Source organism: Dipteris shenzhenensis, chromosome 27 (genome assembly GCF_047967505.1).
Source record: "Dipteris shenzhenensis isolate YYH24624 ecotype China chromosome 27, Dip_SZ_1.0, whole genome shotgun sequence".
NCBI classification, from domain to species: domain Eukaryota; kingdom Viridiplantae; phylum Streptophyta; class Polypodiopsida; order Gleicheniales; family Dipteridaceae; genus Dipteris; species Dipteris shenzhenensis.
The window spans coordinates 44,865,799-44,889,175 of record NC_141622.1 but is presented as its reverse complement, the minus strand read 5'-3'; the positions used below and the strand labels follow the sequence as shown (position 1 = coordinate 44,889,175).

The window sequence follows — 23,377 nt, the reverse complement described above, 5'->3', positions numbered from 1 at the left end:
CACTAAACTGACTCATCTTGACTCCATTTCCTAACAGGCAAGAGTTGAAGGCAAAGCCTTCTGGTCCCAAGACTTGGGCCAAATTTCGTGACGCATTCACGAAGGAATTTCTGCAAGAACTTGATGAGTATGGTAATTTTCTAGAGTCATATGCGCTTGTTCTTTGTGAACAGTTTACCTAAGGATTATCAAAATGAAATCCTAAGGAACAAGCCACAAGCACTGGAGGAGGCTATCCATTTTGTGAAGATCTATGACAAGTTGGATCTACATCGGTTGTGCAAAATGGAAAGCCTAAAAGAAGAAACAACTGAAAGGAGCGTCAAGCCGACAACTCCAAATCCAGGCTTGAAAAGGCTAACTGCAACAAGCAGATGTCAAGACCTCTTGCAAAGAAGCCTTGCACCAATTATCCGGCACAAGAGGAAGCCCAAGCCAAAGGACTCTGCTTCAAGTGTGGCAAGCTAGGCCACATATCAGTTGCTTGTCCTTTGAGCCAAGTAAAGAAAAGGGAAAGCAACTGTCCACTTCATAGAACCATGTATGCTAGGTAATTCTTGTCACATTGCTCGTCTTGAACAGCTCCTATCTTACAATTTGTCAATCCTAGTAAACCATTTGTTGGAAATGGTGTGGTCATCTCCTATCTTACACTTTTGGGGTCAGGACAGTGGACCACGATTTGGTGGGACGTTGGACTTCTTTTGTATGGTGTCCTGTTGGGGACGGAAATATATTTTGGTTGGTTCTATATCTCTTGTGGAGCATTGTCTACTTACTGCCTTGCACACACATACGTTTGTTGAGTATACATAAGGAAATAAGTTTTGGAACACATCAGTCTTCCGTTGTGGGATAACCTCTGTTTGGTTCATTTATAACACTATTCGTGGTTGAAACGGATGCTAGTGACTATGCTGTCGGAGCAGCTTTGTTCCAGACTGGTAGACCGGTAGCTTTTGAAAGTAAAAAGATAACTGAGTCAAAGTACAGGTGGCCAACGCATGAAAAAGAGCTATATGATGTTATTCCTGCGTTGAAAAAGTGGAGACATTATTTATATGGCTCTAGTTTTGTGGTCTATGTGGATAACTCTTCTCTAAATTATTTTTGCAATGCCTTTGATCGAAAGTTTGTGTACCCGGTGTAAGAGACACAAGGCATCGTATTTTGCTGGAATGTCATGGCAGTCCCAGTGCCGGATATCCGGGGAATACAAAGAACTTTGGATCTAGTCAAAGGACTTTCTTTTGGCCTAAGCTGAAAGTTGATATCGAGCTGTATGTTCAAAACTGTAAACAATCCAAATTCTAGAAAGCTGAGTGCTTGAGACGAGGTGGATTGTTGCAACCTTTGGAAATACCTGAGAATAAATGGCAAAGTATTTCCATGGATTTTGTGGTAGGTTTACCACGAACCTATCGTGGGTCTGATGCAATTTGGATAATCGTTGACCGACTCACCAAATTGGCTAGATTCATACCTACAAGAGAGACTATTATAGCCACCTAGCTTGCTCACTTATTTTTGTTTAGCCTTTATGGCTTACCAGCTGAAATAGTCAGTGATAGAGATCCTAAGTTTACTGGAATTTCTAGGTGATTGTATTCAGGAGAGCAGGAATGGATTGATGGAGGGCACGAAGAGAAGAGTCTTCCCTTCTTTTGTTACTATAAGTAACGCCAAGAAGTTTTAGATCAGTTCTAGAGGCTGGAGGCTCTCCATACCCTCATTGGGAGAACTTTCATGTTTCTGCCGACTTGCAGAGAGTCTTTTGGAGGAGACTCTGAAAATACCTTGGGAATAGAAAGATCACTCTTTTCTTTTGGATGTCTATACATGGAGGGATTGCGGTGAATTTGTAGAGGTCCAAGTTCGGGGCAGATTGTACTTGTCCTTGCTGCAGGTTTGTTTAGGAGTCAATTCATCATTGTTTATGGGACTGCAGGCAAGCAAGGGTTATTTGGAAGGGGATTGCTAGAATCTACAATACTTTTTCTCCTTCGCGCTTCTATTTGACTTGGGATTCAATGGCTTGGATCTCCCTTTCAGGCCCTCAAGTTTTCTTTTTGAGGTAGGACTCTTCTTGGGCTATCTCGGTTCAACGACACTTAGTTGAGTATTGCTCTTTGGACGACGTCCCCTTTAGACCGGTACATGCTCATGCAAACACCTCTTGGGAGATACTGGCGAGTATGCAGCGTGGCATATGTGGAGAGCCAGATGCGGAGAGGCTTTGGATGGGCCTCAGGTCCATCCCTCTCAAACCATGGCTAGTATTTAGACTGATAGCATACATACTTTGATGGACACTTGGGTGACCATGTAGGGTTCTTCCCGAGCAGCCTATGCCAGCTCTTTCATGCAAAAAAAAAGAAATTGGATACTCAACTTAGCAGGAGTTTGGCTCATCATGCAGAAATCAAATGAATAGAATGAGTGGGTTATCAGACTGTGTTGGACTTTGCTTACAATAGTGCTAAGCATTCAACAACTCAAAATAGTACATTCATGTCAATGTATGGATATGAGCCTAGAGCCCCATGGGTAGTTGGCTTATAGAATGTCAAGGTGAGCTTTGCTCTGCTAATTGGTTGCTCAACAGCAGCAAGATATGTTTGAGTCAGCAACAAGGGAAAGCATAAGTCAAAGCACAATTTTATGCTAATCAAAAGAGCGCACCTCGAGTTTTATCACAAGGTCAACACGTTTACTTGAGAACTCCAAAAAATTATGAGGAAATGTGCACTATCCCTATGTACAAGGTATCTCATCTCTATTGTGGTTTGTTTTTAATCCTTAGAAAGATCAATGATGCGGCTTATAAGTTGTGATTAGCTCACGGAGTTCGGGTACATCCAATCTTTCATGTCAAAAGATTGAAAGAGGCTTTGGGTGCAGATTGAAAGAGGCTTTGGGTGCTGGAGACAACCTCGTCTCTGAGGGTGAACTCATAAGATTGGAACACCTATCCACTTATGTACCCCATGAACTGGAATGCCTTCTTGATTATAGGGAATGAAAACTTAAGCATAGGTATGTTCCAGAGCTCAATGTTAGGTGGGATGATCATTCCGATGATGATAACACCTGGGAAAGTGTTGATTTTCTTCGATGCCAATTTAAAGAATTTTTGTCTTAGGCCTTCTCTGTTTAAGGGGGGGAATGTTGTGTCCACGCATTGACATAACTAGGCTAGTGTTATGGAGGTTAGGTTAACCTATGGTCATGTGTCCTAACCCTTAGGACAGTTAGGACACGTGGTACCCTTAGTACACTAAGAAAGTATTAGGCTTGAGACACCTAAGACATGCTACGTCTATATAAGTAAGAGCCATCGCTCAGTTGGGGCATTCTCAGGAGTGGGGGCCTCTTGAGAATACAAAGTTAGATCCAGAGCTATGTCTCCCTAACAACATCTATGCGTAGATGGAGCTATGTGGTATGGGACACGTAGTCTTACCTTGAATGGACTATGATCAAAAGGTTTCCTAACCTCTATCTCGGGGGTAATCTTGAGGAATCTACTATTGGGTGGCTACGCGCTAGCCGATACCACAAGTATACCTATGTTTGTAGTTGATATTGGTCTATGCTAGCAAGTTAGCATGGAGACAGAGCAGATCCTGGTGGATCCCTAGCTTAGGGATTGTTTCCGTTATTCAATGTAAGAAGGGAGTGGGTATCTTATTTTCTTATTTTTGCTAGAGATAAGTACAAAATAGAGGGGAGGATGAGAGATTGCAAGGTTAGAGGATGCTATCACATGTTGATAGTGTTGAGGGACCATGCACACAAGGAGATTAAGCACATGAACAATTGAGCACTGAACACCAAAGAGTGGAAGCTTCTTTTGATTAAGAGATATTCATTCTCTACACAAAGTGTATGTTAAGGTCATAGGGCTCGGGCTTCCTCTGAGGCAGGAGGATGAGCTCTTAGACAGTGAGTTGGCAGATGACACTGCTGTATTTTTGGATGCCACTCCACAAACATTAAATTCATTCAAGACAGCATTGGATTGTTTTGCATTGCGACAGGTGCACACATTAATTGGAACAAATCCAATGGCTTTTGTATCAGTGATGAGGACACTCCAGTTTGGGGGATTGATATAGGGTTCACTTGGATTCAGAGGGGAGTCTCCGTCAGATATCTGGTATGCCAGGTTGGGTTGCGCATCTCTCCGGCACAGCAGTTCACTCCCAAGTTGGAGAGTATCAGGAGGAAACTCATCTTTTGGAGTTCAGCCAGACTTGACCTTGCATCCAGAGTTGTGGTTGTGAACCAGGTATTGTTGGCCACTGCTTGGTTTGTTTGATCATGTTGGTGCAGATCTAGAGATTATATATTACGCTTAATTTTTCTATCCTTACTGTTCCGTCGAATTACAGGCGATGGCATCATAAATTTCCTCCCAGCCTCTCTTGTGGATCCCATGCATACATAAGATACGTAATTATCTTTCCTCATGCATATCCACAAGCCCATAACTCCCTAGATGGTTCCCTCATGCCACATGTCATCTTTTACACCTTTAGCTTGGTACACCATTTACCCCTCTCTTGGGGCACAATTAAAACATTTTCCCCTCGGCGTTATTACACATTTAGGTGCACCTAGGCCTTAGCACTCAGAATCACCTAGTCGATGCCAATACACCCTCACCTAGGAGCTTGGTAGTACTTCCCTTGACCATTTTATTTACGCACATAAAATATTACAGAAGTCGGTCATCTAAGAGAAAATGCCCACAGATCTTTTCGCAGTCATGCTATCTCGGCTAGAGCATAACATTCCTTCCCTCTTTAAGCATCAGCGTCCTCGATGATGAAATCTTGGGGCACAATTAAAACATTTGCCCCTTGGCATTATTACACATTTAGGTGCACCTAGGCCTTAGCACTCAGAACCACCTAGTCGATGCCAATACACCCTCACCTAGGACCTTGGCAATTACTTCCCTTGACCATTTTGTTTACGCACATAAAATATTACAGAAGTCGGTCATCTAAGAGAAAATGCCCACCGATCTTTTCGAGGTCATGCTATCTCGGCTAGAGCATAACATTATATTGCTCGGCTCATGAGACCTATCAGGAACTTCCTATGGAGCGGTTTAGATGGCACCTCAGATGATGTAGCCACGGTGGCTTGGGGGACCCTCATTCTCCCCACAATAGCTTGCAGTGTATGGCCTTGCTCTGCAAGTTTATAGTATGTGGATTGATGCCTGGATAGGAGCCCTGGAAGGATTTTTTCTCACGCAGCAGAAACACACTTTACAGAGTTCCGCCCACCTCTCGTGAAGAGATTCAAAGGCATCCAATCATGTGGAATGACTCAATTTGGATGATCATGGTATTATTGGAATACCCTTGTTTTAGCTCATAAGTATATTGTATGGACTACAAGAGCAATGGAAGACTAGCACTTTGTCAGAGTTGTGCATCAGTTAAAAGAGTTGATATTGTTGAGTATATTGCATAGATTGTAAGTGCAATGGAAGAGCAGCACTTTGTGCGAGAGTTGTGCATCAAGTGAATGTACATTATGTAATTTGGAAATTTCACCATGTCAATATATATATTTTTTATCTTTACAATTATGTTGGAGTACCTATGGTTTTAATTCCAAATCTGAAATTAAGTTAATGTGGAATTATAAATTATTTGTAATGCTTAATAAATTATTTGTTTAATGGCATTCATTGTTCAACAATCTATGTAGGAGATTCTTAGTGGAATGAGATCAATCATACGACTACTTAAAGTAGGATATGTTTATTTGTATTTTTTATTCAAAATAATAAGAGTTTGAATTTAAGTCTTTAATAAATTAATCGTAATTGATCTTTTCATTTCACTAATCAAGAATGTACTTGCAAGCAAATCCAAGCATTGTACAGTAGAGGGAAGAGACTCCTGCACTTGCACCAACACATTTTCTTCCATAAAAGAATAACTTTTAGCACTAAAGAATGCTTGCTTTTCTTTGCAATTTTAACATCACAGAACATAGAAGCTGGTTTTGAGGTCTTGCCAAAGCTCAAGACCTCAAATGTCTTAACATCCTATTGGTAAGTTGTAGTTTCTATTGCTCTCAGAGTTCGGTCTAGATCTATGAAATCTAAAGGCTTAGATGTGAGGTGTTGATAACAATCGCTTACTCGGGACCTTAAGGTCGCTCTTCATCTCATCAAGATTGTCTTCTTTATGATGTACATGACACGTTCTAATGTTGGCATTCGTTTATGTGAGCATGCTCATGACAACGTCCTCCAATAGATGTCGATCTAAGCACTTGTCTTCCAACCAATGGAACCTTTGGAACTACCTGACTCGGTGTTTGATGTTGTACATGCCACATCTTGATACCGGCACAGAATGAGCCCTAGTCTTTGGCAAGAATGGGAGACTAGGTGTCCTATATGTGCACATGTGTTCAGTGGGGACGCCCACCGTGACTAGAATTAGTCCACAGTGTGTTATTTGCATGCAAAGCGCTAACAATTAATGGGTGTCATGGTGGTGCGCTTTAATTGATTGTTGCAGGTACTAGGAAGGGTTATTTCCCTAAGCGCTATGGAGCCTAACAAGCATCTAGGAGGTAGTTCGCATGACCAAGTGCTTCGAAGACTCCAGAGTTGCCCTTAGTGGCATGTAATAGGACTTAGTCTAGATTTTAGACAAGTGGCATGTTGCCAATTTGAAATGAGCTTGAATCTCTTGTAATATGGATTCATGTTGGATTTTTTTTGGATCAGACAGCTTCATGCTGAACTCTTTGTAATAGCTTTCTCTCTTCATGAATAAAAACCTTGGGGGGGGTCCAGCCCGACGCTTTGTCCTGGGCCCTAGTGCATCTGTAGAGAGAGAGAGTGAGGGAGAGTTTATGAAAGAGTAAATTTGAGCGCAGGATTTTGATGTTGCTTTTTTGAAGAAGGTTACATTGGTATTAGAGCTTGGCTCGCCTTCTTTTTGAAGGGGGTGACGATCTAAAGCTTAAAGGCTATAAGGACTTTGGCTATAAGTAATTGCACCGTCTCAAATGAATGAAATCCCGAGCAAATCTAGCTTCAGCAGCACAAGCAATCGACACAAGCACAAGCCACGGGATTTTATTCGGAGGTCTCGCCGTGAGGAGAAGACCTTGTCCATCGCATGGAGCTTCTGATGCTGTGCGTCAAGTTGCGAGTATAGATTATCAGGTGGCGTTGATTTGCTATTGCCAGTAAGGTGTAGAGAAGGAAGTGTATGGGCGTGAGCGCAACTAGCATTACAGCACCCCAGTGCTCGTGTATGCAGCGAGTCTATGAGCGGACCTTGTAGATAGAAACTTTTGCCGGGTTTTGTATTCGCGCGACGCTGACGGAAGTCCGTGACGACCTTGTGATTTTGCCCGAGTTTTCTTACCTTAGGCTGCGCTGGCGTAGCGGCCTAGCCAGGCAGCAGATGACATGGCAGGTCAACATATGACATGGCGCACACACGTGTGGTGCTGACATGGTAGTACACGTGGCAGCCAGGTGGCAAAGTACTCAAATGACGTACTCAGTACATGTGGCAGCCAGCTCAAATGCTGACGTGGGACTGACACGTGGCAGACATGTGGCTAACCCGTGGTTAGTGTAACTCTGGTTAGCTGGACTCTGGTCAGAGGTCTAATTAGTTGGCCTAACTAAACTAGACTGGTTAGTGGAACCAGGTCTGACCAACTAACCTTGGTTATAGCTAACCAGACCATAGCTGGTTAACTAGACTACAAGTGGGTTGAGAACCAACCAGACTAGAACAGAACCAGTCTGGTCAGTTTGACCAGACAGTAACTATCTAGTCACAGACTAACCAGACCAGAGCCAGTCAGTCTGGTTAGTGTAACCAGCCAATTACCCATCCAGTTACTGTCATCCCAAAAAAAAAAAAAAAAAAAAATTGCAGAGACAGTTCTGGCCATCAATTTTCACTTATCTGTCAGACTTTTACTGTCAGAAAAGCAGCAGAAAAGCAGAAAAATCAGAGATTTGCAGAAAAGAGAAAATGCATGCCTTTGTGTTTTGAAAAGGCAATCAAATGCATTTTGAGTGCTATTTGCAGTAGCCAGAAAAGGGGCACACAGTTTTGAGTTCATGCCTTGAGTTGACAGCCCATTACTGGTACAAGTTGTGAATGCAAGACACCTCTTGTTGAGGTACTTTCTCTTTGAAAAGCAAAGGCTGAGTGCATCAGTTCCTTACATAGTGTGTGTGTGAGAGAGTTCCAGATCTCAGACAAGTTGCAGAGATGGCTTCACAGCAGTATGCCCAATCATCCCATGAGGGAATGGCAGAGTCTAACCAGGTACAGCAGGCTGAGGCTTTACAGATTAACAAAGAGAGTGCCTACAGGGAGTTGATTACTCAGTTGGGAGAGGCAACAAGTGATCCCTTGTTTCATAGGATGGTACAACCTCTTTTTGAGGGAAAGCCAGAGAAGCCTCCCTCTGGAACAGATCAGGAAGAAGTGGTGGTGGGCAAAAAGAGGAAAAGTGCAGGTCCCCTTCCCAAGAAGAAGAAGGTGAAGCATCATCACAGTTCATCGTCATCTTCTAGCTCTATCTCTTCATCCTCAACATCACCTCCTTCTTCGGGATCTTCGGAGTCAAAGAAGAAAAAGAAGAAGAAGAAGAAGAAGAAGAAGTCCAGTAGGAAGGCAGAGACTAAAGAATTCAAGGACGGTGGGAAGTCAGTAAGATTTGCCACTTACAATGTCTAGTACGGCCAAGCTGAAAAGGCTATGAAGTTTATAAGGCAATTTGATGCTGCTTTCAGCCTTGAAAACTTCAGTGAGTCCTCAAAGCTTCGTATGGTTGGTTACATCTGACTGGTACAACCAGTGCATGGTGGATAGCTAAACCAGCCAACTAAGTAGCCCCCAGGAAATGGAAGGACTTCAAGAAAGCTTTGTATAAATAGTTTATTCCCAAACAGTTTCAGGATCATGTCCTTCTGGGTTGGGAGAGCATTCATATGGAAGCACAAGATACAGTTGAGTCTTACAATTAGAAATTTTGGGACGCATACTTGCAGGTTTCGCCTTTCAAGAATATTTTTGATAAGACTCAACTCAGGAAATACAGGGCCGGACTAGTCTCATGTACATGCAGGATCCTACTAGTGTGCCATCACTACAAGCAGGATTACCGGGGGATAAAAAGCCAGCGACCCCCAAGTTTGAAATCAGAGAGTTTCCCAAGGCTCAGAAGAGGGGATTTCAGCCTGAGAAGCCAAGGGGAAACCAAGTGTAAAAGCCCTATAAGGAAAGACCACAGTTTATCCCTGAACAGATTGAAACTTTCAGGAAAGAGGGTAAATGCTTCAAGTGCGGCAAAGAGGGGCATGTGACTGCCCAGTGCCCAGAAAAGCCTTCAACTTCGAAGGGAAAAGAGGCAAAGAAGCCACGGGGACCGTAAAAGCCAATGGTAGGAGGAATTCCTGACATACTGGGTCATGTTTCAAACCCATAAGAATGAGAATTGTTGCTATCATGGGGCAAAGTTAGAGACTAGCAAGCGCTGATTTTATTTGATCCAGGGGCTACTGATAACTTTATATCAGAGGATCTAGCCCTTAGGCTGGAAACAAAGACGGAGGAGTTGGGCAAGGCTCTAGATGCCAACCAAATGTTATGTGGGAACCCTGTGCCAGTCACTCCCTTGATAGGGAAGCTCCGTCTTCATGTACAGAGTTATGTGGATCAGGAAGACTTCTTCATTTCTCCACTGAAACATCATGATGTAGTTTTGGGTATGCCTTGGTTTCATCGCAAAGGCAGTGAAGTTGACTCATCCTAAAAGAGTGCTGGAGTTTGTACATAGGGGCAAAGTACATCGTGTGGTTGCTAGGAATAGAGGGGAAACTATTCCCATTGTATCAAATAGTTATGTTGGAAAATGCAGTTTCAGCTTACATGATTTTTGTAAAAGAGAGAGATTTGGAAATGCATGCTGAAATAAGTGAGGCAGATCAGAATAAATTTCAGTTTCTTGAAAATTTTAAAGATTGCTTTTCTAACGCTTTGCCAGAGGAGCTACCCCCTGAGAAACCTAAGGATCATGGCATAGAACTCATTCTTGGCAGCGAGCCACCCAATAGGCCCCCATACACAGTTAGTGCAACTCAGTGAGAAGAGATTATGACTCAAGTGCAGGACTTGTTGTCCAAGGGGCTGATTCAGCCCAGTTCTTCTCCTTTTTGTTCCCCTGTACTGCTAGTATAGTAGAAAGATGGCTCATTCCATATGTGCGTCGATTACCGCGCACTGAACAAAATGACCATTAAGAATAGATCCCCTATTCCGCGCATTGATGATGTGCTGGATAGTTAAATGGAGCTTCAGTTTTCAGCAGGATAGACCTAAAGAGTGGCTATCACCAAGTGAGGATACAACCTCAAGATGTGCACAAGACAGTGTTCTGCACTACTTTTGGGTTGTCTGAGTATTTGGTGATGCCTTTTGGATTGACAAATGCCCCAGCTACTTTCAATAGGATGATGGATTGTATCTTCCGACCCTACAGACAGTTCACTGGTACCTTCTTCGATGACATAATTGTCTTTTCTAAGTTTGAAGAAAAGCACAAGGAACATCTTGCTATAGTGTTTCAAGAGCTAAGAAATCATCAGCTCTATGCAAACAGCAAGAAAAGTGAATTCTTCCTGGAAGAAATCCATTACTTCGGGCATATAATATCCAGAGATGGGATATCGATGGATCCGGCAAAGATCTATGCCATTTAGGAATGGCCAGAGCTGAAAACTATGCATGAAGTTCGAAGTTTCCTAGGCCTGTGTTCTTACTATAGAAGATTTATTAGGCATTTTGCGGATATAGCCGCTCCACTCCACGATCTTACTAAGAAAAATGCAGCTTTCAGATGGGGAATTCCTCAAAAGACAGCATTCATTACACTCAAAGAGAGGCTAACCACAGAGCCAATCTTAATAGTTCCAGATTTGTATCAGCCATTTGATGTGGATTGCGATGCTTGTGGGGAATGTGTTGGGGCTGCATTGCATCAGAATGGTCATGTAGTGGCCTATGAGAGCAGGAGACTCCGGTATGCAGAGAGATATCTGGGAATCTATGAGAAAGAGTTATTGGCTGTAATTCATGCCATCCATACTTGGAAACATTATCTTTTAGGTGCAAACTTTACTGTTAAAACAGATCACCAAAGTCTGAGATACTTTTCGACTCAGACAAAGCTCTCCGAGAAGCATATGAAATGGGCAAATATGCTGTCAATGTATCATTTTCAGATTGTCCATACTCCAGGAGTTTGGAACAGAGTAGCAGATGCTTTGTCTCAAAGACCCCAGGTCAATAATGTGACTATTGCTTATCATCAGGACCTAGAAGATATGAATTGGAGCGGAAGGAGAGGCGGAATGAGCAGCAGTAGGCGGCGGGATTTCCGAGGCAGCAGCTCCACGAATCAGCAGTAGCAGCTCTACAAATCATCAGCACATGGAGAGGCTAAGGGAAGAGAGGGAAGGGATGCCCTTTGGGAGAAGATAGCTTCCATTTCCGGGCTACCTCACTCCTAAGGTTTGTCCAAGAAAGGAAAGCTAGAAAGGGGACATGGATCTGATACCACATGAAGGAACTAGAAGGAGGAGGAAAGGAGACAAGGGAGCTAGAAGGAAGGAAGCATAACTTGAACTAGATATGAAATGAAATGGAAGAACCAAAATGAAATCACTTACATGACTAAAAGCTCCATTGAGTTGATTGATGTGACAAGTGAAGGTACAACACTCGTATAGAGTGGACACACACACTCAAGTACCATAACTTCCCTTTCGGAGGTGTTCGTGCTCTCAGAATTTCATTCTGAGCAACAGATCGGAAGGTACCAGCAAAATTATTTACATTTTGCTGATTTTTATTGATTTCTGTACATTTCGCCAGCCCACAATCCTGGACAGCTGCCTTGCCATCCACAACAGCCATACACCTCGACTTTCCAGCCTGGGACCAGCTCTTGCTAACCGTACACCTCGACATTGCTGCCCATTGCCTCTCCAGTTTGCCATCTGCATTCCTGGCTCAGCTATTTCTTCTGCTCCAGCTCTTGATCTTTGTTTGAGCTCATTTTCAGCCTCTCCCAGTTGGTTCTTGCAGATAGCATTGCACAGGTGTTGCAAATTGCATTGCATAGGTGTCAATGCGTTTGGGACAATTTTGGGCTACACATTAAGTGCAAATCATTGCTCAGGTGTTGTGCATTTTGAAGCTAAGTGTTGGCTGTAGGTTGATGCACTTTTTGATGCCTATTGAGCAAGAGTTTGCTATTGCATTGTGAGCCATTGTTTGGCTGAGATACAGGCTAATTTTGGGGGCAGAAGCACATTGCATTTGAGCCACTTTTGTCTGTGGTTGAGAACAACTTTTTGGGACAAACATATAGTGCTTGATTGCATTTTGTATCCCAGAAGGGGTTGAGGTTTGAGCAGAATTTTTGGGGGAGATTTATTGCTATTTCAAAGCAGCCACCACTGTCAATGAATGTCATTGCAGTGATCGCGTTGCAATCTGTGGCCTTTCAGTTGTCCATTTGCTGTCTTTTCCTTTGCAGGTACACTTGAAATTATTCTTGAGCTTGCAATCATGTCTCTCAATGAGAATTTTGCCACCATGACTAAGGCAGATAAGTTAGATGGACCCAACTATGCTTTGTGGTCGTTTACACTCAAGAATATCTCGGTTGGAAAGGGCTTATGGGATGTTGTGAATGGGGATGAGACTAGACCTGGTGCACCTAGCTCTAGTGCATCTTCCGCTACCACTCAAGGTTCTACTGCCACTACCCATGTTGCTCCCACAGAAGATTAGAGGAGGTTTGATCAAGGGATGCCCAAGATTTGTCTTTGATTGCATTGTCTGTGAAGACACAGATTAAGTCCACTATCAAGTCTTGCAAGACTTCAAAGGCAGCTTGGGATAGAGTGAAAAGTATGTGGAATGTGAAGAATGAAGCAAGAAGCATTGCCTTGCACAATAATCTCAATGACTTGTCCATGCAGGAAGGTCAAACTATCTCAGCTCATATTGCAAAGATTACTGACATTCGAGATGAGCTCGCAGCTATTGATGAGGATATAGAAGACAAGAAATTGGTCTCTATCACCCTCTATAGTATGGAACCCTCTATGATACTTTTGTTACTTCCTTGACCATTATGCTCAGGGCTGCTCCACTCAGTTTTGATGAGGAGTTAGTTGGCTTGCTCTTATAGGAAGAAACACGGACTTCCCATTCTGCCCGTTTCTCTAGTCAAAGTGAGCAAGCACTTGCCACTCATGGAAAGGGTAAATTTTAGAAAAAGACCCGCCATGCTTAGGAAGGAGGGAAATGCAAACACGAATGCATGGAATGCAGATAAAGGTGCAAAGGTGAAGAAAGGCAGATGCAATTATTGCAAGAAGCCTGGTCATTACATAGTCATCTCAAATCCTCTGCTTTTATGTGTGTCTTTGAATTCATGCTGGTAGTCATTTACAATTATAGGCATGCACATGTACCCATGCACATAGATGGCTTTGTTTCAATTACCTTGGATAACTTTACAGTCCTGACAAAATCTAGTCTATAACTTCATTTATTCTCCCTACATAATTTCAGTCCTGAAGCTTGCGGTTTAGATGCTTGCAAATCCTCATAAAATGTCCAGATGTAGTAAGGTACCATCATCTATGTTCCAACATGCTCATGTTAGTGTAGCTGAAATTTTACTGGCTAATTAGGGTGATGCCTTATTTTATACAGGTAGAAATTTCTGAGCTTACATCCAATCAACTAGAGCGTCAAGTACAAACAAGAGCTGCTCCAACTGAGTATGGTGATAAGAATTAAAGATAGAAAAAAGCATGTTCAAGCTGATTATGTTTGCATTATACCTTGCTACCAAAGTCTATTTTCTTTATTTACAAAGTAGTTTTGAAGATGGAAGCATGTTGATGAAGCTCTCTCTCTCTCTCTCTCTCTCTCTCTCTCTCTCTCTCTCTCTCTCTCTCTCACTTGGTCCATTTCTCTAAGACTAAATCCTGATAAATGTGCCTTGTAGACATATCATGAACTCATATTTTTTCTCCTATATGAGATCACTGTGTGTCTGGATATGGTTTGAAATGTTAGGCAGATTTAGATGCTGAAACTCAGGTTTGGGTGTGGCAAAATGATGTTTCTGCATGATCCTGTCAACCATCAGTAATAGGCTAAGACATCCTCTCTTCATAGAGGGAATCCATGTAAATGTTCACAGCTATGTCTGTCCACTTATCCTCTGATTCGGCAACAAATGAGCTGATAATTTGTTATTAGATTATACTGACATGGCAACCGCTTGGTGACATGCGTGACTCCATCGCTTCTCTATAGTCGGAAAATTATCCATTCTTGAGGTGTTTCTCTGAGCCCGTACTTCTCTCGCATGAAAGTTTGAATTTCTTAGTGTCTGGGACAAAATCAAGAAATAGACACAGTCAAATCTGAATGCAATAGCACACCACAAGACCTTCACCTACTTCGAGTCCCCTCTATTCTTCTCCCCCTTCCCATATCTCAAGCTTGCCCATGTCCTTTACCTGCGCATATGGGTTGCCCATCTGATATTTGTTGCCGTCTGCCTTCGCATTTCTGCTTAGAGCTTGCAAGGCCGAGGGGAGGAAAGTGAGTCAGCCTGTATTGTTCTTTCCTTGCTAGAGTCAGTTTGCTTCTACTGATAGAAACACAACGAATATTGTAGTTAGTATGCATTAGGGGAGAAATATAGGAGTTGTTTGATTTGCACTTAATGGAGTGATGAGCCAGACTAGAGTGTTTTTTAAAGAAAAAGACATATGTTTTCTAAGGCATTATTCAACCGCATAAACTGTTTGCATGATTAATAATGCTATTATTAAAGCCAGTTGAAGATTTCCCACCAATTTAGCATGTTTACCTATACTCTCAAATATCACATCGACTACAAGATGATTGATATTGATTGTGATTTTAGAGGTGCAAGCTAAGCAAGAGTTAAAATCTATACTATATATAATTGATGTTGTTCTCTTTCAAGGACTAGATACTCTCTCTCTACACATCACCTTGACAAAGCTCCCGAAAATGAGAAACAACACAAGAAGTAGCATGAAAGGTGTGCCGCGTGGCTCCCTTTCCAGCATCTCCCACACTGCACTCCCACCCCCACTCTCCCTTTTTTGAATTCTCTGACAAATCTTGAAGGAGCAACGGCAGTGGTGACACAACAACGTGCAATGCACATGGTTTGTTGCTATTCTAGTTCCATTGCTTCCAAGGACTAGGTACAATCACGTTGCGCCACAACAATGCATGGGTTGCCTACTATTCTATGCTATAATTATATATAATTGACGTTATTCTCTCTCTAGAACTTGAAGCTCTCTCTCTAAAAGTGTCACCTTCACAAAGCTCTCAAAAATAAGGTTTTAAAAAAAAAAAGAAACAATGCAAGAAGTGGCACAAAGGACTTGCCACGTGGCATCCTCTCTAGCCTAGCCTTGCCCAACATGCTACTACCCCCTACTCACCACTGTGTGGAGTGCACACAAGTTTGTTGCTACTTCCATGTTCATTGCTTTTGTTGTGCCGCAACAAGTGGATCCTCTCTAGTATCTTCTAGAAAGTATACCGACATTTTTTTAAAGGATAGTATGGGAATCAAATGATGATCTTAACTCAAGGATCTTAGCATCTTGATCCCTTCATATGGGTGAAAGAAAGAAGAAAAGGAAGTTTATTAAAAGTCTTCGAAAGATTGAAGGTCTAATAGATTGAAAAAACCAAATACAATGAGCTAAAATGAGCCACTAAACGGAGTCTACACCCAAGTCAACTACAAATACGAATACTGAATAAGTGAATAATAGTTGGCGCAGATGTAGTTGGAGCGGATGGCTACCCGAGAGCAGCTGCAGTCGTTGAAGGGTGGAGCATGAGCTTCGTTTGCGGTTGTTTGTTGATGCTTTGATGCTGGAAGGCCATTGGAGAGCTCGGTGGGTCGCTGGAGTATGGCGTTGCAGACAAACTGAGCATGGTCGCTCAGTTCGTGGGTGTTGCTCGATGGGAAGCCGTGCGTTGATGAGTTGCATGAGCGTTTGGTCTGCTGGAGACTTCGTCGGTGGGGCAAGAGCCGCTTGCATGCTAGATTTGTCGTAGATTGCAGAGTCAAGGAGCGTTGTTTGCAGTCCTGTGCAGGCGTTGAGGTCGTCGAGGAGCGCGTCGTTGGCTATGGAGCTCGTCGTGGTGCTCTCGTTGCAGAGTTGTTGGAGGCCGCCGCTCATCTAGGCTGCTCGTTGTTGCTAGGACTTAGCTGTATGGAGGCTTTGGCAGGTTCTAGAGATGCCCGTGGGGGAGCCAGCCGTTGAGAGATGGCGTTCCAAGATTGACGTGGAGGCAGTGAGAGCCTGGAGCTTGCGGGTCTGATGGAGCTTGTCTGTGACCTTTGAGGGCGCTTTGGGTTGGAGAAGGCTTTGTCGCTGTGGTAGTGAGCTCAAAGTGGCCGTCTCTAAGCAGGTATGTAGCCCCAGAGAAGGTACAAGAGATGGCTTTGGAGGAGGCTCGCTTGTTGGAGCTATTGGAGCCGAGAGGGCAGGTTCTGAGTTGGCAAGTCGGGGTCGACTTTGATGGCACTGGCTGAACGTAGCTGCTGTTGGTTTTGGAGCATGAAGCCGCTTTGATGAAGCTAGGAGCCTGCTCAGTCGAGTTGTTTTGGAGTCACTGTGAGCCCGTTGTGTGGCCTTTTCAAGAGATTCGATGGTGGCTTTTGCAAGAGATTTGTTGATTGTCGACCAGCCTGTGTGGCTGTTAGAGCTTGCTATTGAGCTAGTTGAAGCTCATAGATTGTCGCTATGCTTATTGTGAAGATAGGACTGCCTTGTCTTCTTTAGTGACCAGTCACACAAGACCTCTCTGAAATGGACCTTAATCTATCTCTCAGAAGAAAGAAGACAATTCTCTCTCTCTCAACTCGAAAGTAAACGAGATAGAGAAGGTTGAACCTTAGTCTCTCAGAAATTGAAATGAACCTCTCAAGACAACGCAGGAGAGAACCTTACAAGAAATCTTGAGCTGAATTGAACGCTGCAATTACTCAAGAAACTATATCTCAAGCTACAGGAATTGGATTCCTGAGCTTTCTAAACTGAAACGGAGATGGAGAAGAGCTCTACAAGAAGAGATAGGGAGACAATGAAGGTGCCTCACAGAGAGGGCTTGTGCCTTGACGGAAGTAAGGGCTTAACGCCTTGATGAAGCAAGGGCTTTCACTCTCTGTGACGGAAATCTCTCTCAATGGAAGATGCCTCACAGAAGGATGACCTGACACTCATGAAGGGAGTGGGAGCACCATTGGCTCTAATACCATGATAGCGGAAGTGAGAGAGGGAGAGATCTCTCTCAATGGAAGATGCCTCACAGAAGGATGACCTGACACTCATGAAGGGAGTGGGAGCACCATTGGCTCTAATACCATGATAGCGGAAGTGAGAGAGGGAGAGAGAGAGGAGTGCACACGATATAGCTACCTGTATACTAAGTTGTATTGAACATAACATGAAGATATACATGTGAATTCCTTAGGGTTAGGGCTAGGACTTGCCCCTAATGCCTTAGAGGTATGGTGCAATTTACACCATCCTCAACAACTGTGATGGTCTTCTATATGTTGTCTAAGAAATGGAGTTTGCTGAATGGCTAAGAATAGATAAGAGAGTCTTGACCAACAAAGGCTATGATGGTAGTCAGTGCTACGGAGGAATGAAAACTTTGATAGAGAGTCGACATCGATCAACATGCACTGTCCATTGCCATCTCCTTGCAGTAGCTCTCCATTGGACAAATGCCTCTATCACTCCTGTTGGGTGTGGTCTAGTCTGGCAAACATGGAGGAGAGACCCCCCAACCCTCATCGATGCATAAACACACCGGTGGATCTATTGTGTCTCTTGCTTCGGGGGTCTGGGTTGTGCCGTCCCCTTGGGGATTGCTTAATCACGCTATTTGACTGGAAATAATTAGTGATCACCATCTATGTGGAGTCTGGCTAAGTCTCCCAATCTCATCTCAACATCTTGAGCAATTGGTCTTTGTGTTGTATAGCCTCATGAATGAAGATCAATAAACGTCTCTGATCCAAACGACCAAGAGGTTGGATAGGGGGTGTGAATCCATCTCTAAAGATGCAATGATGATGACCTCAGATCTCATAGTATACAGGATATCTATAAGTGACGTGCTTCTTTGACTCAATCTCGTATAGATCACATAGGTACAGAAGTAGCTGTCTTTGGGTATGCCCTCATCCCCTCCAATCTTTATACGTAGTCGGTGTGAAGCAACACAGAACTGTCCCATTGGGATCCTCTAGGAGTGAAGCTCAAGTGGAGGAAGTGGATCCATGTGTGGCTTGGTGGGTCGATGAAGCCCCTCCTTTGATATCTATAAGCAATGGTTTTTGTGAGAAGAATAGAGGGAGCCTCAAGGCTATATTGAAAAGGAGGCAATCTATCCACATGGGGTCCCAAACTCTCAAATTATCTACATGTGCAGGCACACTAGTAACCTCTGATCACTCTTAGCTACTAATGTCATGGATGCAAACTAGGCTACCCATGGTAACTTGTGTTAGCTTGAGGTCGACAAACCAAAATTTTAACTCTCTGGAGGTATGTGATCACCTGTATTGTTGCATCGAGCTGGAGTGGAGTGATTTCAACTTAGCAAAGATGATATGGCGTGGGGCCGGTGGCTTATTATGGATCATTTGTGCCAATAAGAGAACCTTGAGCCTCTCCACTCATGCCTAGTCCACCTTTGATGGATCAAGCCCTAGTATGGGATACTAGCTGGGCGGACCAAAGAATCAAACAAAAGAGACTTGGTTCGGGTGAGAGTAAAAGCACTGTTGCCCAAGCCTGGCAAGCAAGGTGTACCCTCTACTTTGTCGAGCATAAACAATTGGTCTTATTGTGAAGATCACACCATAGAAAAGAAGAATGACATGTTAGGACACAATGACATTCCCCTATAACTCGTCGAAGGTGAGAACAGCTCTCTATGCATGGATGTCTTGGACATGTTGAAGGTCATATAACCTTGGTTTTACCAAGATTGACCAAAGATGCGTAGTGTATCCGAGCTTGGACCATACTTGAGGTTTTTGTGATACATGACCAGACCGGACTTCCTATGGTACATGACTAGACCAAACTATAGGAAGTACATGATTAGACTTTGTGGGAGATAGACCACGGACTAACATAGTCCTCTTTGGTGACAAAGAAGCGAGGTAGAGATATCCGGTCCACCATGGGTCCTAATGGCAAAGATTTGCTAAGAGTACACACAAAGATACTATCCTCCACAAGCAAGAGTTACGGCATTGCACAGGAATTGTGGCGCTACGCAGTACAGGAGGTGACACCATGTAGGAGTTATGGCATCGCTAAGGAGTTAGTGCCGCAAAAGACAAAGCATCATCAGAGATATCGTGGGTGAGCAGTATTGTCTAAGGTGGAGGACTATTGATCAATGGAGAGAGAGGAGAATCATAGCAGCCGATGGAGGGACTGCCAGTGATCAGAGACGGGAAGTGAAGATAGGAGAGGAAGGAGAGGGGATGATCATTCAAGGGAGGAGAGAGTAGAGTATATGAGAGGAGAGGCTTGAGCTAAGAGCTCACCTTTCTATATTCGGGATTCTTGGCAAGTGATCTCTATAGAGAGGTGGACGTGTATACTTGGTAGACTAGTTCTCTTTTGATTTTGCTTTAGTAGGGGCATCCTTGTTGTGATTCTCACTAGCATGTGCATTGATCCTTGAGCAATTCTCTGATTCTAACACTTCTATTGTTCTATTATGTGTTCGCACGTGCATCATCACCAGCAACACAATTCACTTTGTAGTCATTTCTAGTTGCACAATTTACTTTGTAGTCATTTCTAGTTGGACCATCACCGGGCAATCCACTGCACCATAGCGTATGACGCTACCACACATTCCTTGCAACTCACCCCTTGCAACTCACACCAATGGACTTCGACCTCCGGTAACACCTTAGATAGTGATTGGACCTCCCCTTAGATAGCTTATGGCGATCACGGTGGGACACTACCGCAAGAGTGAAGTAGTATCCTAGGGTTATAGAGGAGAGAGATCTTACACCGAGTAATTTTGATATCCTTGAACTAGTGAGTGAGAGAACCAAGAGGTACTTATGGAGAGTGGAGAGAAGATTTACTATAGACCAAACCCGATACAAGAAGCATTATGTGTGCTGGACATTTGCAAAGTCCTCAGGCCAAGCATAAAGTGAACCCATTGGAACAGTAGCCAGAGCTAGTAGCTTCAGGATCCTTGGTTGTTAGATCGAGACTCCGATGGAGAAGTGCAAAGTGGAGAGCGGGTGAACTTCATCAATATCCAATTCCACGAAATTAGTGACTGCTTCAATCGGAGTTGACATCCATGGTTGGGCATGTGTGTTTTCTTGTTTTTCAACATGTATCATGTATGAATGTTAAAAAGTATGCATTGGTATGCTTCTAGCATATGTGAGTGTTCGATGGGTATGGTACTTTTCACAGCCTTGATGTGAGTAGGATCCATGTTCTTGGAAAGTTTTATGTGGAATATGAGTTTTTACCATGCATCATGCCTAAGTGTTAAAAAAGATCCATCAGTGTGCTTATAGAATATGTGTGCATGCTCAATGCGTATGATACTTTGCATGGATCTTAATTTAAGGTCCATGCACTTGCAAGGTTTTATGTGGATTGTATATCATTTTCGTGGTTGGGTATACGCATTTCCTCTTTTTTTTTAACATGCACCATGCATGAGTGTTAAAAAATGTGTATCGGTGTGCTTCTAGCATGTGTGTGTGTGTGTGTGTGTGTGTGTGTGTGTGTGATACTTTTCACAAGTCTTGATGTGAGTAAGATCCATGCACTCCTAAATTTTTATGTGTATTGGATATCATTTGCATGGTTAGGCATGCATATTTTCTTCCTTCAAACCATGTATCATGCATGAGTGTTGAAAATATGCATCGTGTGCTTCTAGCATATGTGTGTATGGCCGAGGGATATGATACTTTGAAAATTCCTTAACTTGAGTAAGATCCCTTCACTTGCAAAGTCCGATGTGGATGGGATATCATCTGCATGGTTGAACAATGTGTATATTTCCTTGTTTTCTACCATGCATCATGCATGAGTGTTAAAAAATATGCATTGGTGTACTTCTAGCATATGTGTGTGTATAATATGTATATGATACTTTGCACAAGCCTTAATATGATTAATATCCATGGGATCACAAAGTTTAATGTGGATCCTATATAATTTGCATAGTTGGTCAGGGGTATTTTCTTAGTTTTTACCATACATCATGCATGTGTAAAAAAATATGCATCCGTGTGCTTCTAGCATATGTGTGTGTGTGTGTCCGATGGGTATGGTGCTTTGCATACGAGTTAATGGGAGTAATATTTCTATCCCCCATGTGATAGTGTTATGAACTTGTAAGTGTGAACTAGTTTGCATGTTAACTTAATTATCTTGATCATGCAAAGTATATTATGAATTGATAAACGGGGATAAACGTAGTCCAATATTACTTGAATATTTTGAAGTAGCATATTAAGTTTATCTTCAGATCTAAAGAGCCATCTATATTGAGGTGTGACTCTTAGATTATGACGTGTTATAAGTGGTTGATCAAGCTGTAATCAATTGTATTCATATGTATGGATCAGAAGTTGAAGGAAAAGGAATGCAATCTTTGAATATGTGCAATTATCTATTCTTTGTTTTTGGAATTGATTTCATATTTCTAATTTGCATAGTCTATGATAGCTAATTAAGTTTTGATGTTTTTTTAAGCAACAAGAGAGTGGGTCTAGTATGTCTGATTCAACAAGTATTCAGTAATGATTTTAGATTCAATCATTCCAAACCTTATTTAGCATATATCTTTTTTATTCTGAAATCTAATTTTTTTTTAAAGCAAAAAAAATTGATCTATATTATCATCAAAAAGGCTTTATACATCATCAATCTCCACTTCATAGGAGTCGTCTCCACTTCATAGGAGGAAAAAGAGGCATAAAGACAATTGTTGACTAAATGTTCAGAGTACTATAACCAGTTTAACAAGCAAAAGGGGAACAACAAACAAAGCCTATGCCCAGCCTATGCTTCAGTAACATATTTGGGAGAGGGGGTAGACAAGTTAGCATCTTTATCTTTCTTGTGAGAAGAAGAGGGGCTCCTATCTTGATGACTCTTGGGAGCAGATTGAGCAATAGCAATAAAACTCTGAGTAGGAATAGAAGCATCTATGTGGTAATACTTAGATGGTTTGGGTGGCATCCAGATTGCACCTACTAATGTGTTCAGCCAAGTTCTAATTGAGCATGGTATGTTCCTTGTTTGTAAGCATCTATGTAGAAATCAAGTCTTCTTTTTTCCTGTCCCACCAAGACATGAAGATTGCATTAGTATTCATAGCAACATCATTGAATTGAAAGTTATTTCTAGATATCTAAATGAACCATAGTTCATGTGCTCTACTTTGCATCCATTTCTCCTATTTAGTCTTGAGGGCATCTCCTAGCAGTATCGCTTTCCAATTATTGGTTCCTCTATTGCCATGGGAATAATTATCTTGACTTTTCATGAGAACATGCAATGAGGAGGTGGAAACATCTTTAGTTGATCCAAGACTTATGCATCTTCCATCCCCTCTCCCTATGTTAAAGCCTCTTGAATTAGTCCACATTGCTTTGTGCATAGTGAGCCAAGTTAAACATGACATCTTCTCAGGTATCTTGTTATTCCATAGTTTCGTGAATCTTTCCTTTCATTTATCCCTGTTGTCCTAGAGGTTCCACCTTACATTGAGGGTTCTAAAAACATCCTCAATGTTAGAATGAGGTGTGGAGATTGGAAAATTGGACTTCCCACTCAACTGAATTCCCTACAATGGATCAAAAAAGTTCCTACCTTCCACTGAGTGTCACCTTGCCAAAGCTCCAATCTTACTTATCTCATGAAAATCATCTCATCAATAAAGTCATCATCATCTCCAAAAGGTGTAGTCTTTAAAATATTTGGTTGTATAGCAATGATTATTTTTGTCAAAGTAGTATCTACTGAAAAACGTTTAAAATTTTCAATAGATTATCCTCACCATCTGTCATCAGTGCTATATTCATTGAGTCATTGAAGGAAAGTACTCACCCCAATTGCAACATTCTCCTGCTACACCTACCTTTGTACCTCCTTCATTGGTCTCCTTGTATTGCAATT

General features: G+C 42.5%; 1 protein-coding gene across 2 annotated transcripts in view; it reads left to right on the top strand.

Moving 5' to 3' along the window:
- The window catches only part of LOC147884369 (uncharacterized), a 112,776-nt gene extending 98,753 nt beyond the window's left edge, over positions 1–14,023 (top strand). For both annotated transcript variants that reach the window (XM_087399068.1, XM_087399067.1), the window contains one exon: positions 13,809–14,023. In XM_087399068.1, coding sequence (XP_087255194.1) covers positions 13,809–13,895 — 87 coding nt within the window. In that variant the 3' untranslated portion in view covers positions 13,896–14,023. The remainder of the gene's footprint in view (positions 1–13,808) is intronic.
- Positions 14,024–23,377: the final 9,354 nt, after the last annotated feature.